Below are 13,364 nucleotides of genomic sequence, written 5' to 3'. Positions count from 1 at the left end.
CTTTAGTTCTTCTTTACTTTCTGCCATCGGGGTGGTGTCATCTGCATATCTGAGGTTATTGATATTTCTCCTGGCAATCTAGACTCCAGCTTGTGCTTCCTCCAGCCCAGCGTTTCTCATGATGTACTCTGCATATAAGTTAAATAAGCACGGTGACAATATACAGCCTTGATGTACTCCTTTTCCTATTTGGAACCAGTCTGTTGTTCCATGTCCAGTTCTAAGTGTTGCTTCCTGACCTGCATACAGGTTTCTCAAGAGGCAGGTCAGGTGGTTTGGTATCCCCATCTCTTTCAAAATTTTCCAGTTTATTGTGATCCACACAGAATAAGAGAAGATGATACTTCAAAACAAGGATTTTTAAAAATTTTTTAGTTAGCTCATGAGGCACCCACTTACCAAGCTTTTTCACCTTTCCAATTATCTTCAAATGCTAAGGCTTCCCTGATAGCTCAGTTGATAAAGAATCCACCTGCAATGCAGGAGACCCCAGTTCGATTCCTAAATAGGGACGATCCCCTGGAGAAGGGATAGGCTACCCACTCCAGTATTCTTGGGCTTCCCTTGTGGCTCGCTGGTAAAGAATCTGCCTGTAATGCGGGAGACCTGAGTTCAGTCCCTGGGTTGGAAAGATTGCCTTGAGAAGGGAAAGGCTGTGCACTCCAGTTTTATGTCCTGGAGGATTCCATGCACTGTATAGTCCTTGGGGTCACAAAGAGTGGGACATGACTGAGCAACTTTCACTTCACTTCACTTCGAATGACAAATGACTGTAGAATGGTTGAATGGTTGATGTTGAGTCCTTTGGCAACTTCTCATGTAGTTTTAAGAGGATCAGCTTTGATGGTTGCTCTCAGTTGGTCACTGCCAACTTCGAATGGCCAGGCACTGTGCTCCTCATCTTCAAGGCTCTCATCTCCTTTGCAAAACTTCTTGAACCACCACTGCACTGTATGTTCGTTAGCAGTTCCTGAGCCAAATGTGTTGCTGATGTTGCAAGTTGTGTCTCCTGTTTTACGACCCATTTTGAACTCAAATAAGAAAATTACTCGAATTTGCTTTTTGTCTAACATCATTTCCATTGTCTGAAATAAATATAAAATAAACAGAAAGTAATAAGTCATTAGCAAAAAAACATAGAGTAAGAAATGTGCTTTAAAATGTTTTTTAAATGTAATGTATTTTAAATGATGTAATTAAAATAACATAATCACATTTATTAAGACTGTATTCCAATATCAAATGGCAAATTTCAGCAATGCAAAAACTGCAGTTATGTTTGCACCAACCTAATAAATCCTAAATGCCTTTAAACATCCATCATATATTATTAGTTAACTTCAGGTTATTTTCTGTGTTCTGTGGTTCAGATGAGGAAACCCAGAAGGAAGAAGATACAATAGAATAGAGGGTGTCCCTGTTCTAGTGGTTAAGAATCCACCTGCTAACGTAGAAGACTTGGGTTCGATCCCTGATCCAAGAAGGTCACACATGATGTGGAGCAACTAAGCCTGTGTGCCTCAACTACTGAGCCTATGCTGTAGAGCCTAGGGGTCACATGTACTGAGCCCACGGGCTATACAACTACCGAAGCCCATGCAGCCTAGAGCCTGTGCTCTGCAGCAAGAGAAACCACTGCCATGAGAAGCCCCCACAACACAGCTAGAGAGCAACAAAAACTCAGCACAGCCAAACAGAAAAACAGAAATAAAATTATATTTTAAAAAGAAAATATAATATGGAACATTCAAAAGGCATGTAAAATTCAAAGAATTTGTTAGATTAAGAACTTTTGAGAGGCACACCTAAAAGAATGTAGGAGCAGAAATATGTCTCATTCACTGCTCTGTCCCTTAGTTCAGTATGAGCTTAGCATAGAGTAGGTGCTAAGAAATATTTATTGAATTATTGAAATTATTGAATGATTAATCCATTAATTATTGTGATTAATAATATTGTGATCAATGGCACCCCACTCCAGCACTCTTGCCTGGAAAAGCCCATGGATGGAGGAGCCTGGTAGGCTGTAGTCCATGGGGTTGCTAAGAGTCAGACACGACTGAGCGACTTCCTTTCACTTTTCATTTTCAGGCATTGGAGAAGGAAATGGCAACCCACTCCAGTGTTCTTGCCTGGAGAATCCCAAGGACAGGGGAGCCTGGTGGGCTGCCATCTGTGGGGTCTCACAGAGTCAGACATGACTGAAGCGACTTAGCAGCAGCAGCAGCATAGTGATTAATAACAAATGGTGAAAGAAGACTAAATATTTTTATGAAGACTGTTCACCTAAGCTTTTCCAATGGCTCAGAGGGTAAAGAATTTACCTGCAGTGCAGGAGATATAGGTTCAATCCCTGGATCGAGAAGATCCCCTAGAGGAGGAACTGAAGACCCACTTCAGTGTTCTTGCCTGGAAAATTCCATGAACAGAGGAGCCTTGTGGCTAAGTCCTAAAGGTCACAAAGAGTCCAACACCACTTAGCTACTAAACACACATTCACCTAAGCCATTAGTAAGACCATTTTGGAAGCAGTTCTATACTACATCTATTTTTTGTTGTTGTTGTTGTTCAGTCACTAAGTTGTGTCCAACTTTTTCGGCCCCATGGATTGCAGCATACCAGGCTCTTCTAATCTTCCACTATCTCCCAGAGTTTGCTCAAATTTATGTCTATTGAGTCATTGATCTTGTCTAACCATCTCATCCTCTGTCGCCCCCTTCTCCTTTTGCCTTCAGTCTTTCCCAGCATCAGAGTCTTTTCCAGTGAGATGGACCTTTCCATCAGGTGGCTAAAGTATTGGAGCTTCAGCTTCAGTGTCCGTCCTTCCAATGAGTATTCAGGGTTGATTTCCTTTAGGATTGACTGGTTTGATCTAACCTTGCAGTCCAAGGGATTCTCAAGAGTTCTCCAGCACCACAATTTGAAAGCATCAATTATTCGGCACTCAGCCTTCTTTATAGTCCCACTGTTACATCCATACATGACTAATGGAAAAACCATAGCTTTGGTTAGACAGACCTTTGTTGGCAAATTAATGTCTCTGCTTTTTAATATGCTGTCTAGGTTTGTCATAGCTTTTCTTCCAAGGAGTAGATGTCTTTTAATTTAATGGCTGCAGTCACTGTCTGCAGTGATTTTGGAGTACAGGAACCTAAAATCTGTCACTGCTTCCATTTTTTACCCCTTCTATTTGCCATGAAGTGGTGGGACCAGAATGCCATGATTTTAGTTTTTTGAATGTTGAGTTTTAAGGTAGCATTTTCACTCTCTTCTTTCACCTTCATCCAGAGGCCCTTTAGTTCCTCTTCACTTTCTGCCATGCTGGTATCACCTGCATATCTGAGGTTTTTATTTCTCCTGGAAATCTTGATTCCAGCTTGTGATTCATCCGTCCTGGCATTTCATATGATGTACTCTGCATATAGGTTAAATAAGCAGGGTGGCAATATACAAACTTGTTGTACTCCTCTCCCAATTTTGAACTATGTCTATGTGTAGATACATATGTAGTTGTATGCCTCCTGCTTGTGTCTATCTGTTTAGGAGTCTTTTTTTGGACATTCTCTTTAATCACAATCCTTGTACTTTAAGTCATATTTTAGCTAATGATGTAACACATAATGACAATTGTAACATTGGAAGCAGTTCACAGTGCCTGGAAGTGTAGTGAGTGCTTTACATGGATTAATCCTTACACTAGTCTATGATAGTAGAAAAGAGTCAAGAAGAGTCCTACTTGTGGGAGAGTCAAGATACAAACTAGGCAATCCAATATCAGAGCGCATGCAACTAACCACTCTGATGCACTACCTTCCTTTGCTGTGAGAAGAGACTAAGTTGTCTCTCCCCTGTGCTTAACTGTTCACTATTTTTAGAATATTCTATAGGAAGAAGTAGCCAGGAATCTCTTTTACAGGGTGAAATTTTAGTGAACATGTGTTGTTTCTCCCTGTGCACCATCTCTGCCTTCTTCCACTGAGGACAGTTCTTCACTTTAGCTCTTGAAAACTGCTTTTCTTCCACTGAAGATGATCTTAGAGGAAATCAGCATTTGGTTTAATTAGATCACCTGTTAATCATTTTCTTACTGCCTAAGATAATGACTGGCAACCCACTCCAGTACTCTTGCCTGGAAAATCCCATGGGTGGAGGAGCCCAGTAGGCTGCAGTCCATGGGGTCGCAAAGAGTTGGACAGGACTGAATGACTTCACTTTCACTTTTCACTTTCATGCATTGGAGAAGGAAGTGGCAACCCACTCCAGTGTTCTTGCCTAGAGAATCCCAGGGATGGGGGAGCCTGGTGGGCTGCTGTCTATGGGGTCACACAGAGTTGGACACGACTGAAGTGACTTAGCAGCAGCAGCAAGGTAAGGAAACAGGAAACAACGGTACTATGTTCTAGCGACTTCTAGGAGAGGGAAAGCACTTTGCTCTTAGGGGAGAATTAACATGCTCAATATGAACATTTGCTTGGCTCAAAGCTACTCTTATTTCCTGTATCTAACACCATTTTATGGTACATGGTAGATCCTCAGCCAGTGTCTTTGGTGTGAGTTGATGGATATATGGGTGAATAATTGAATGGACAAGCCAGCTAAGGTTTTCACAGTGCTAAGGTAGAGTTTTCATAGATGCCTCCAGACAAGCTCCTGGAGACTGCATGTGGTGCACTACCACTGGGCACGTATTCTCATGGCCTTACTGACTTAGATCCATGTGGATTTTTTCTTAAGTTATTGTAATGAAAACATCTGTTTTGATTGGATTATTTGTACAGTCTTTCTTTTTGTTAAGTTATTGTAATATTGAGACTACCTCCTGTATTTTGTGACTACCAGTGGTTAAAGAATATGCATAAAATCTTTATTTTTGTATTTAAAGAAGTTTTCACAGCATGACTACAGAAAATTTGTAAAATGTTTTAGGTTGATACATTGTCTAATTTCACTTTCTTATACAAATTCTATTATCATTTTTGTGATCTTTCCACTGTTTTTCCATATGCATGTAAAAGTATCCTGAATATTTGATATCATAACTTCATTATCTTTAAATTATAAATTGCTTTTTAAGATGAGAGAGAGAGAAAGGATGGGCTTCAACTATATCTTGCTCTCCATGACACTACTGCCTTTACATGCTGTAAGTATTAGAAGCCAGAGGCCTGAAATTATTTCAGAGAAATTAAGAATAATTAATAAGAGCTGATTGAATGGAGTACCTCTTTGATGAATGAAGACAGGAAATAAAATCTCTTACAGATTTAAGAGCGTTAACTTCAGGAATCATATTTGATGGTGTGGTTTTACCTTTAAACTATGAACTATTGTAGTTAAGGCCAACAGCGTATTACTGATTTTCTCATCATGAAAAACTGGATATTTTTTTTTTTAGCATTTAGTACCAAAAAATTGTTTCCTCTTTAAAAAGTCACATTTCTCTATTGTAGAATAAAACAAATTATAGTAGTAGATAACAGAAAAATAAAAGATTTTTATCCTTTAATAGGAAAATAGTTTTCTTTTTTCTTGCCTGCTAAAAACTATACATCTAAATTTTAATTTTTGATCATAGTAATCATACTCGTCTGTGTGATTAGTGTATTTACTTATGGCTTCTTCATGTAGGTTTTAGTTCCCATTTGTATTTTATCAGTCTTATTTCTTATTACAATTTCTTGAACTTCTTGATATAAAATATAAAAAAATAAAAACCTTTTCCTATAAAATAAGGTATAAATTATAATAAAGTACTTTTGCGTTTTGGATGTATACATGGCTTATTTCAAAGAAGAGTTTCAGATTTCAGTGTAATGTAGTAAAGGTTTATTTCTCAGTGAGAGTTTTATGCACAGAAAGAGCCTAGAGAATTTGTTAGCATATGTTAACATTCTAAACATAGTTCATAATCTAGGTGAAGAGAAATATATATATATACACTTCTCCTTCCATCATCTATGGAGTACTTTGCTGCGTGCAGTAATTCATAACACTTGTTTTAGAGTAGGGTGATTACAGAGCATCTCTGAAACCCTGATGAGAGTTATAGGCCCTCTGCTCGGAGAAAATGAATACATGAACACATGCACATGCTTGTATAGGTAGTTGCAGGGTTCCACAACCCCCTAATTCATTGGCCTCCAGATTTAGAGCTGTTGTTCTAGAGAGTGGAAAGGACCTAATATGTATTGGAAAGAAATTATGTACCATATTTGAACCTAAGAGCTCTTCCTGTACAGACTTATTTCCAGTGTCCTATATTGCCTCCTAACCAACCATTAATCATCATCACTTGTTCCTTCTGCCCAAGTTACACCAGATCTTTGAAGTTTTGTTTTCTTCAGTAGTAGTGCTCCCTGGTTAAACTTCCATCTAAAATGTCTTAAGATATTGGCTAATGTGTGGTGAAGTCTTTACTATAACCCAATGTCAATATTAATTAAGTTAAAAATGAGATAAAACGCAACCAAAACATGCATTTCTTTGAGTCTAATACTTTTAGGAGTAATTGTTTTCCTTTTTTTGTGGCCATACCACATGCCTTGCAGGATCTCAGTTCCCTAACCAGGGATTGAACCTGTGCCCTCAGCACTGAAAGTACAGAATTTTGGACCTCCTGGAATTCCCAGGAGCTTATTTTTGTATTTAACTTTGAATTCCATATCTACTTGGACATTAAATAATTTTTGTTATCCTAGTGAAAGTAATGCATAGATTGAGCCTTGTTCATACTTGTAGAATGGGGGAAATAGAAAAATAAACGAGACTTATTAATGATATGAGAAAAGAAAATCCATCCATAATGAACTCAAGCAATCTGTTAACCAATGTGATACTGAATGAATCCTTTTTTAGCATTACAGGGAGAACTGCTTGATGACTAAAATTGTCACAGTCTTAATATTCCTAGCCTCATTTATTTATCTAAAGGTGAACATTGTTGTTCATGTCTGACTCTTTGTGAGTCACAGTTAAGCTGGATAAAGGCATGTTCCTGCTAAGGCAGCATCTGAACCTCTGTCCACAAGGTCATGGCTGGCATAGGCTTCCAGGCATGTAAAGAGAGGTGAGTAATCTGAGGACACGGCATGCTGAACGTGGTCTTTCTCTTTCCTAGGCATTTGGGCCTGGATCTGGTGCCTCGAAAGGACTTTGAAGTAGTGGACTCAGACCAGATCAGTGTCTCAGACCTCTATAAAATGGTAAGAAATATTACACAGGGTAGTTTGTTCCTGCACACTTAAGTTTTTTCTCTCTTATTATCTCTAATTACATTATGAAACAATATTGCTAAAATCATTCACCTTTGTTTCAAGTGTATTTAAGGGGATCTTCCTTATCAGGACAGTACCTATCATACTCAATCTCTAAAGGGAATTACTGTGTAGAGCTGTTGGGCTTACTGTAATGTCTAGGGGTCATTTCTCAGTTGGTGTTGCTGGTGAAGAGAGCTCCTTCAGCATGAAGAAGTTACTAAAAGAGAAGATACTGAAGCTGAAAAGAGCCAGTTATTAGTTAATATAGTGATTAACCCTGGAAATAAAGTACCAGCATTTCTTTAAAAATTTTTTTTATTGAGTTATAGTTGATATACATTGTTGTGTTAGTTTCTGGTGTATAGCAAAGTGATTCAGTTTTATGTGTGTATGTGTATTCTTTTTCAGATTCTTTTCCATTATAGGTTATTATAAGGTATTGAATATAGTTCCCTGTGTTATACAGTAGGATGTTGTTTATCAGTGTACCAATACTTCTAAGATAAATCTTTAACTATCTGTTGGTTATTATAAAAGTATATTGAATTGATTGATGACCAGGGTGGGTGACATTTTGCAGGCTGAGTGAGAAGAAGTAACTAAAACAAAGGTATGAAATTTTAAAGTAAAACAAATAAACATAAGAAATCTCAGGTGATTATTAAGCTTAGACTAAGGGACTGGGTCAAGCCTCACTTTGAGGAGAATATATTTGAGGTGAGACTATATTGGCGAGAATTACAAGTTTTAGAAAACATTACAAATTTCTGTTAAGAAAATGTAATATTTTTAAGGGAACGCAGAGGATGCAAAGTATGTCGCTTGGTCAAGGACCACAGAAAATTTGCCTAAATAAAATATACAAATAACATATCAATTGCTTCTGTATATTTGCTTATGTATATTTATAAGAATACAAAAGCATTTGTGTTCAGTTGTCATAGAGTGATAGGTGTGAAATTAAAGATGATCATGACATTCTTTTTCTTAAGAATATCACCATCTAGGATATTGGTTGCTCTTTCTAGGTTATGGAGGATCGGATAATATTTCTTCCCAGGACAATACAAGTATGATTTTGCATACAAAATTCTACACTCAATTTTAGGGAATTGATAATTGCCTCTGAAAACCATGCATGGTCCCCATGTTTAAAAATTACTCTAGTGGGATCAGATAGACCACAAACGAGAATGTTTATGAGCTGCATGTAATAATTAAGATATACACTCCTGCTGTTAGAGGGAGTGACTGATATCCTGGGACTGGGAAAAATCTATGAAAACTTCCAATTAAAGCTTCCAGGCAAGTTATACTTAAGATGAGTCTTGAGGGATGAGCAAGGCTTCAACAGAAAGACAAGCCAAAAGAAAAGACATCCCAAAATGGCACAGAGCATAGGGAGGTAGTAATTCCAGCAAACTGTAAGATACTTGGTACCTTTGACATATAAGTACGTGTTAGTAACTGTGAGATAAAACCAAGAAAGAGACATCAGCCAGATCATGCAAGCCTTTGTAAGCCCCAAATTGATAGAACTATTACTCTGATAGAACCATGGAGTGATGTGATTGGATGTGGGTTTTAAATGCTGAGAGAGTATAAAATGCAGAAGACTGGAATGAGGGAGGAAAGAGACCACAGAAATGATTCAGACAAGAAATAATGGTTAGGCAGCAGTAGGAATGGAGAAGAAATACCATGGAGAATGCAGATGAATTTTGATGATCAATTAGATGTGGAGAGTGAAGGAGACAGAGAATCTTGAAAGTAGTAAGAAAAAAAGAAATTTGTCACTTATAAGAAAACCCTTATTAGACTAACAGCATATTTCTCAGCAGAAACTTTGCAGGCCAGGAGAGTAGGATGATGCAAAGTGCTGGAAGAAAAAAGCTGCCAACCAAGAATATTTGGTTGTCCCAATATGCTGGTTGTCCCAGCAAAGTTGTCCTTAAGAAACAGAGGAGTTAGGAAGATTTTCCCAGACACAGAAACGCTACAGGAATTCTTCACTCCTAGACCTGCCTTACAAGATATGCTGAAAGTTCTTCAGGCTGAAATGAAAGGATGCTAACTAGTAGCATAAAAACATATGATGATGTAAAATGCAATGGTAAAGATAAGTATATAGTCAAATTCAGAATACTCCAATACTGCAATATGGTGATATATAACTCTAATATGAATAAAAGATAGAAAACATAAAAATAACTATAACCACTGTGGAAAATAGAATGAAAGTTCCTCAAAATATAGAAAGTAGAACTACTGTATGATCCAGCAACCCACTTCTGGTGATAGGGCCAAAGGAACTGAAATCAGGATCTCAAAGAAATAGCTTTACTTCCATGTTTATTAAAGCATTATTCATAGTAGCCAACACATGGGAAAAACTTGTGTCTTCATTGATGGATGAGAGGGTAAGAAAAAGGTGGTGTGTACATACAGTGGAATTATTATTCAGTCATAATAAAGAAGGAAATCCTCCCATTTGCATCTTGGATGAACCTTGAGAACACCATGTTGTTAGGTGCAGTAAGTCAGAGAATGGCAAATACTTTATGATCTCACTTGTATACAGAATTTTAAAAAAGCTGAATTCATACGAACAGTAGATTGGTGGTTGCCAAGGGCTGGGAAATGGGAGAAATGAGGAGGTTTTGTTGAAGGGTACAAGCTTCCAGTTACGAGAGCATTGATTTCTGGGAATCTAAAGCATGGTGATTGTAGTTAACAATAATGCGTTATGTACTTGAAAATTACCCAAGGAGTAGATCTAATTGTTCTCACCATAGTAACAACAACACAAAGGTAAATGTTAGATGAAGGAGGTGTTAACTAATCTTGTTGTGGTATTCACTTTGCCATATATACAGTATCAAATCACCACATTGTATGCTTTAAGCTCATACAATGTTTATGCCAATTATATATCAATAAAGCTAGAAAACATTTCCCAGAACTTTTAGATAGGAGTACTCAAATTAAAAAAGCCTAAATATTTATCACTTAATAGTGACATTTCAGCTCACTAAAGCTGAAAGTTTCTGGAGAGAAAAATAGGTCACCTGCTAAAGGATTTGTTGTAAGAATAGCATTTGTCTTCTTAATAGCAATATTGAAAACTAGAAAATAATGAGAAATTGCCTTTAAAATTCTGAGGGAAGATAAAATTTAACCTAGAATTCTGTATTTACTCAGCCACACTATCCATCAAGTAGGGAAGTAGCCTAAAGAAAACTTTGGTTGCTCAAAATCTCAAACCTTTTTCTTTGATCCCTTTTCAGGAAACAACAGAGAAATAAGTTATTTATTTGACATGAAGAAGTAAATGAAAAGATGCTTAAATGTCCCATCCAAGAAAGAGATTCTAACTCAAACAGGAGGGGCGGAGGGGCAAAGAATTCTTAGGTTCACATCAGTGGAAGGTGCAGGATGACAGTTGTGTGATAGACCTAGAGAGTAACTGGTCCATGATAAAGCAGGAGGACAGCCAGGTGGGATCTGCTGCTGAAAGGTGTTTATAGAGCTGTGGGCAGGGGGGTGGTTGTAGAAAAGACCCTGTAATTTAAATAAATCCGGTACAAAATCATAAAGTAGTAGAAGAAAGAAAATTTAATTGAAGTACATTCCTTGGCTCAGAAGTGAACTATATATAAAAGTTATAATACTATAAACAAGTTTTAACCATATTTGTGAGCTACTGGGAAGATGGATGAAGGGAAATAGATGTAAACAAGTGTTAAAATCTTCAGCTACCATAAGAAGCCAGTAAATAAATCTCAGACTGGATTTTAAAAAGAGCAGTATGAATATGACATTTTGAAATATATGATAAATGCTAGAAAAAACACAATAAAGACTGGAAATTGCTTATCTCTGGGGAATGGGATTGGGTGAATGGAGGACTGATTTTTTTATTGCAAGCCTTTAGAGCTATTTAACTTATAATCAGTTAATGTTTTTTTGAAAGATCAATGTTTATATTTCCATTTCTAGATTTAAATCAATTGATTAGATTATTTATTATAACCATCAAGCATCATTTCGTTGGTGATCTTGACCAGATATATATGTCTTACATTTCCTTGTGAGACCTACAGTATCTAACACAATTCCCAGTGTATATAGCAGGCAATTAATTGTGTTACTCAACTGAATAGAATGCCTCAAGCTGCACTCCCCTCCCCCACCATGTCGTTAGACCTTTATGAACTAATGTACCAGAGTCTCCAAAGGGCTAAAAACGACTTCTCTGTGGGGTAAAATTTGGCAGAGGCAATAGTGTAGTCCATACATTACTTAATTAATGTGTGTTTTATATGTATATTGCCCTTAGGATATAAAGATGATACAGATAGGTACTTCATGCACTGGTAGGGCAAAATCCGGAGTTGGGCAGTAAACATGGGAACATAATACGTTAGAGCTCTAATACAGGTGATGATGGTTCTGAAGAGGGAAGTACTAGCTGGCCAGCTGACCGCTTCCTGACAGCAGGGTAGTGGTTTTTCCTTACGGTGCAATGAAAGACATTCCAGAATGCCAGTTCTGATGCCATTCTCTGGCCACCCGTGGGTGTGCTTTCAGACTTGGTTGAAGAGTTCTTCCCAGATTTGATACCTCAGAAGTCTAGAATGATGTCTGTTACTGTCAGCCGGGATGAGTTACACTGAAATTAGCTGTGAACTCCCATATATAGTTGTAAGTGAATATGAATTGGTAGTCACTTTTAAGAGCTAGTCAGTAAATTCACTTGAGAAGAATGACTTAATGTAGCCCCTAAAAATAAAATAAAGCAGTGGAAAGAGTTTCAGGCCAGTAACTTCCTTCCCAGTGGGATATGGGTCAGTAAACCATAGAAAGCTTGCTTTTTTTTTTTTTTTTGAAAGCATGATTTTCTTAAAGCTTTTTTGTGACCTATTTTATATATGGGGTATTCTTTTGTACATAGGCATTCTGTGTGCTGACCTCCCCAGCTGGTGGAGACCTGTTTTAATTATACTTAATATGTATCATAGGAACATGTATTCCCATGGATGAACATTAATAGTCGATAATAATTAGCTACTATAGCTAATAATGTACATGAATATTTAATAACTACTACAGCTAGTGAGATGCACTTAATATTTAATTGTACTTCAGTTTTATTCAGGGTTAAATATATTTGATAAAAGAACAAAACCATTCTAATCAGCAGCTGTTCTTCTTACCCATGTGATATGAAACAATCCACCTAAGCAGTGCTATCTCACTGCCTCTGGGGGCCAGAAGGAAGCAGGATAGAAACTCTCATTGCTGAGTCTGCCAAGACCAGGGACCTGAAGAATGGCGAACTTACCATTCTTCCTGGCATTCAGGGTTTACTTCTGAATGTGACAGACTTTTCTATAATAACTAATTATAAAGAACACTACCAATAATAAGAAGAATACTAATGACCATAACAGTGATCAGCCATTTACAGTGTGTACTGTGCTGGGTTAATCTGCACAAGACCCTGTGAGGTTCAGCACAAAATGTCATCCTCACTTTACAGATGAGCAAAGTGTGAGTCAGGATTTAACCAGGAGTTCTGACTCTTGCACTTAGGTCCCTAACTGCTGTGTCAGGCTGCTTCCCATTATGTCATTTGAACCTCACAGTAGCCTTGTGAGGAGGACAGTGAAAGCTTTTATTTCATTTTTATAGTCGAGGGGAATGTCCCTTGGAGAGCATAAGCAATTTGTCTGAAGTTTCACAAGCAAGTGCTTGTAGCTGGGATTGGAATCTGCTTCTGCTGACTTTAGCCATCCGCAAAGGAGCAGCATGAAGAGATGTTTGGAAAGGAGCCACTTGGGGTTAAAGGCTCTGCCTCCTCCAGTGGAGAGCCCAAGGAAGCTGTGTCACACAGTGCAGGATGTGGTACAGTGTGTGGAGACGACAGTGGTAAAGCAAAACTCCAGTATCAAGCACCCTCTTGTGACTTGACTGATACTCTAAGCTAGAAAGGCCTGGGTTTGAATCTAGACTTGCCACCTTCCTGCTGTGTGGAATCTTCAGCATCTCACTTCCTTATACTAAGCCTTAGTTGCCTCTGTCAAATACAAACAACATTTTTCTAAC

The 13,364-nt window shown here is 37.8% G+C and overlaps 1 protein-coding gene across 1 annotated transcript in view; it reads left to right on the top strand.

Annotated features, from left to right (window-relative positions):
* The window catches only part of DOCK3 (dedicator of cytokinesis 3), a 283,176-nt gene that overhangs the window by 106,627 nt on the left and 163,185 nt on the right, over window positions 1-13,364 (top strand). Inside the window, exon 7 of the mRNA XM_010851790.1 lies at window positions 7,118-7,202. Within this exon, the coding sequence (XP_010850092.1) occupies window positions 7,118-7,202 (85 nt within the window). The remainder of the gene's footprint in view (window positions 1-7,117; window positions 7,203-13,364) is intronic.

The sequence above is a fragment of the Bison bison genome, unplaced genomic scaffold, assembly GCF_000754665.1.
Source record: "Bison bison bison isolate TAMUID 2011002044 unplaced genomic scaffold, Bison_UMD1.0 scf7180017864304, whole genome shotgun sequence".
NCBI lineage: Eukaryota > Metazoa > Chordata > Mammalia > Artiodactyla > Bovidae > Bison > Bison bison.
This window is presented reverse-complemented; position numbering and strand designations above follow the sequence as displayed.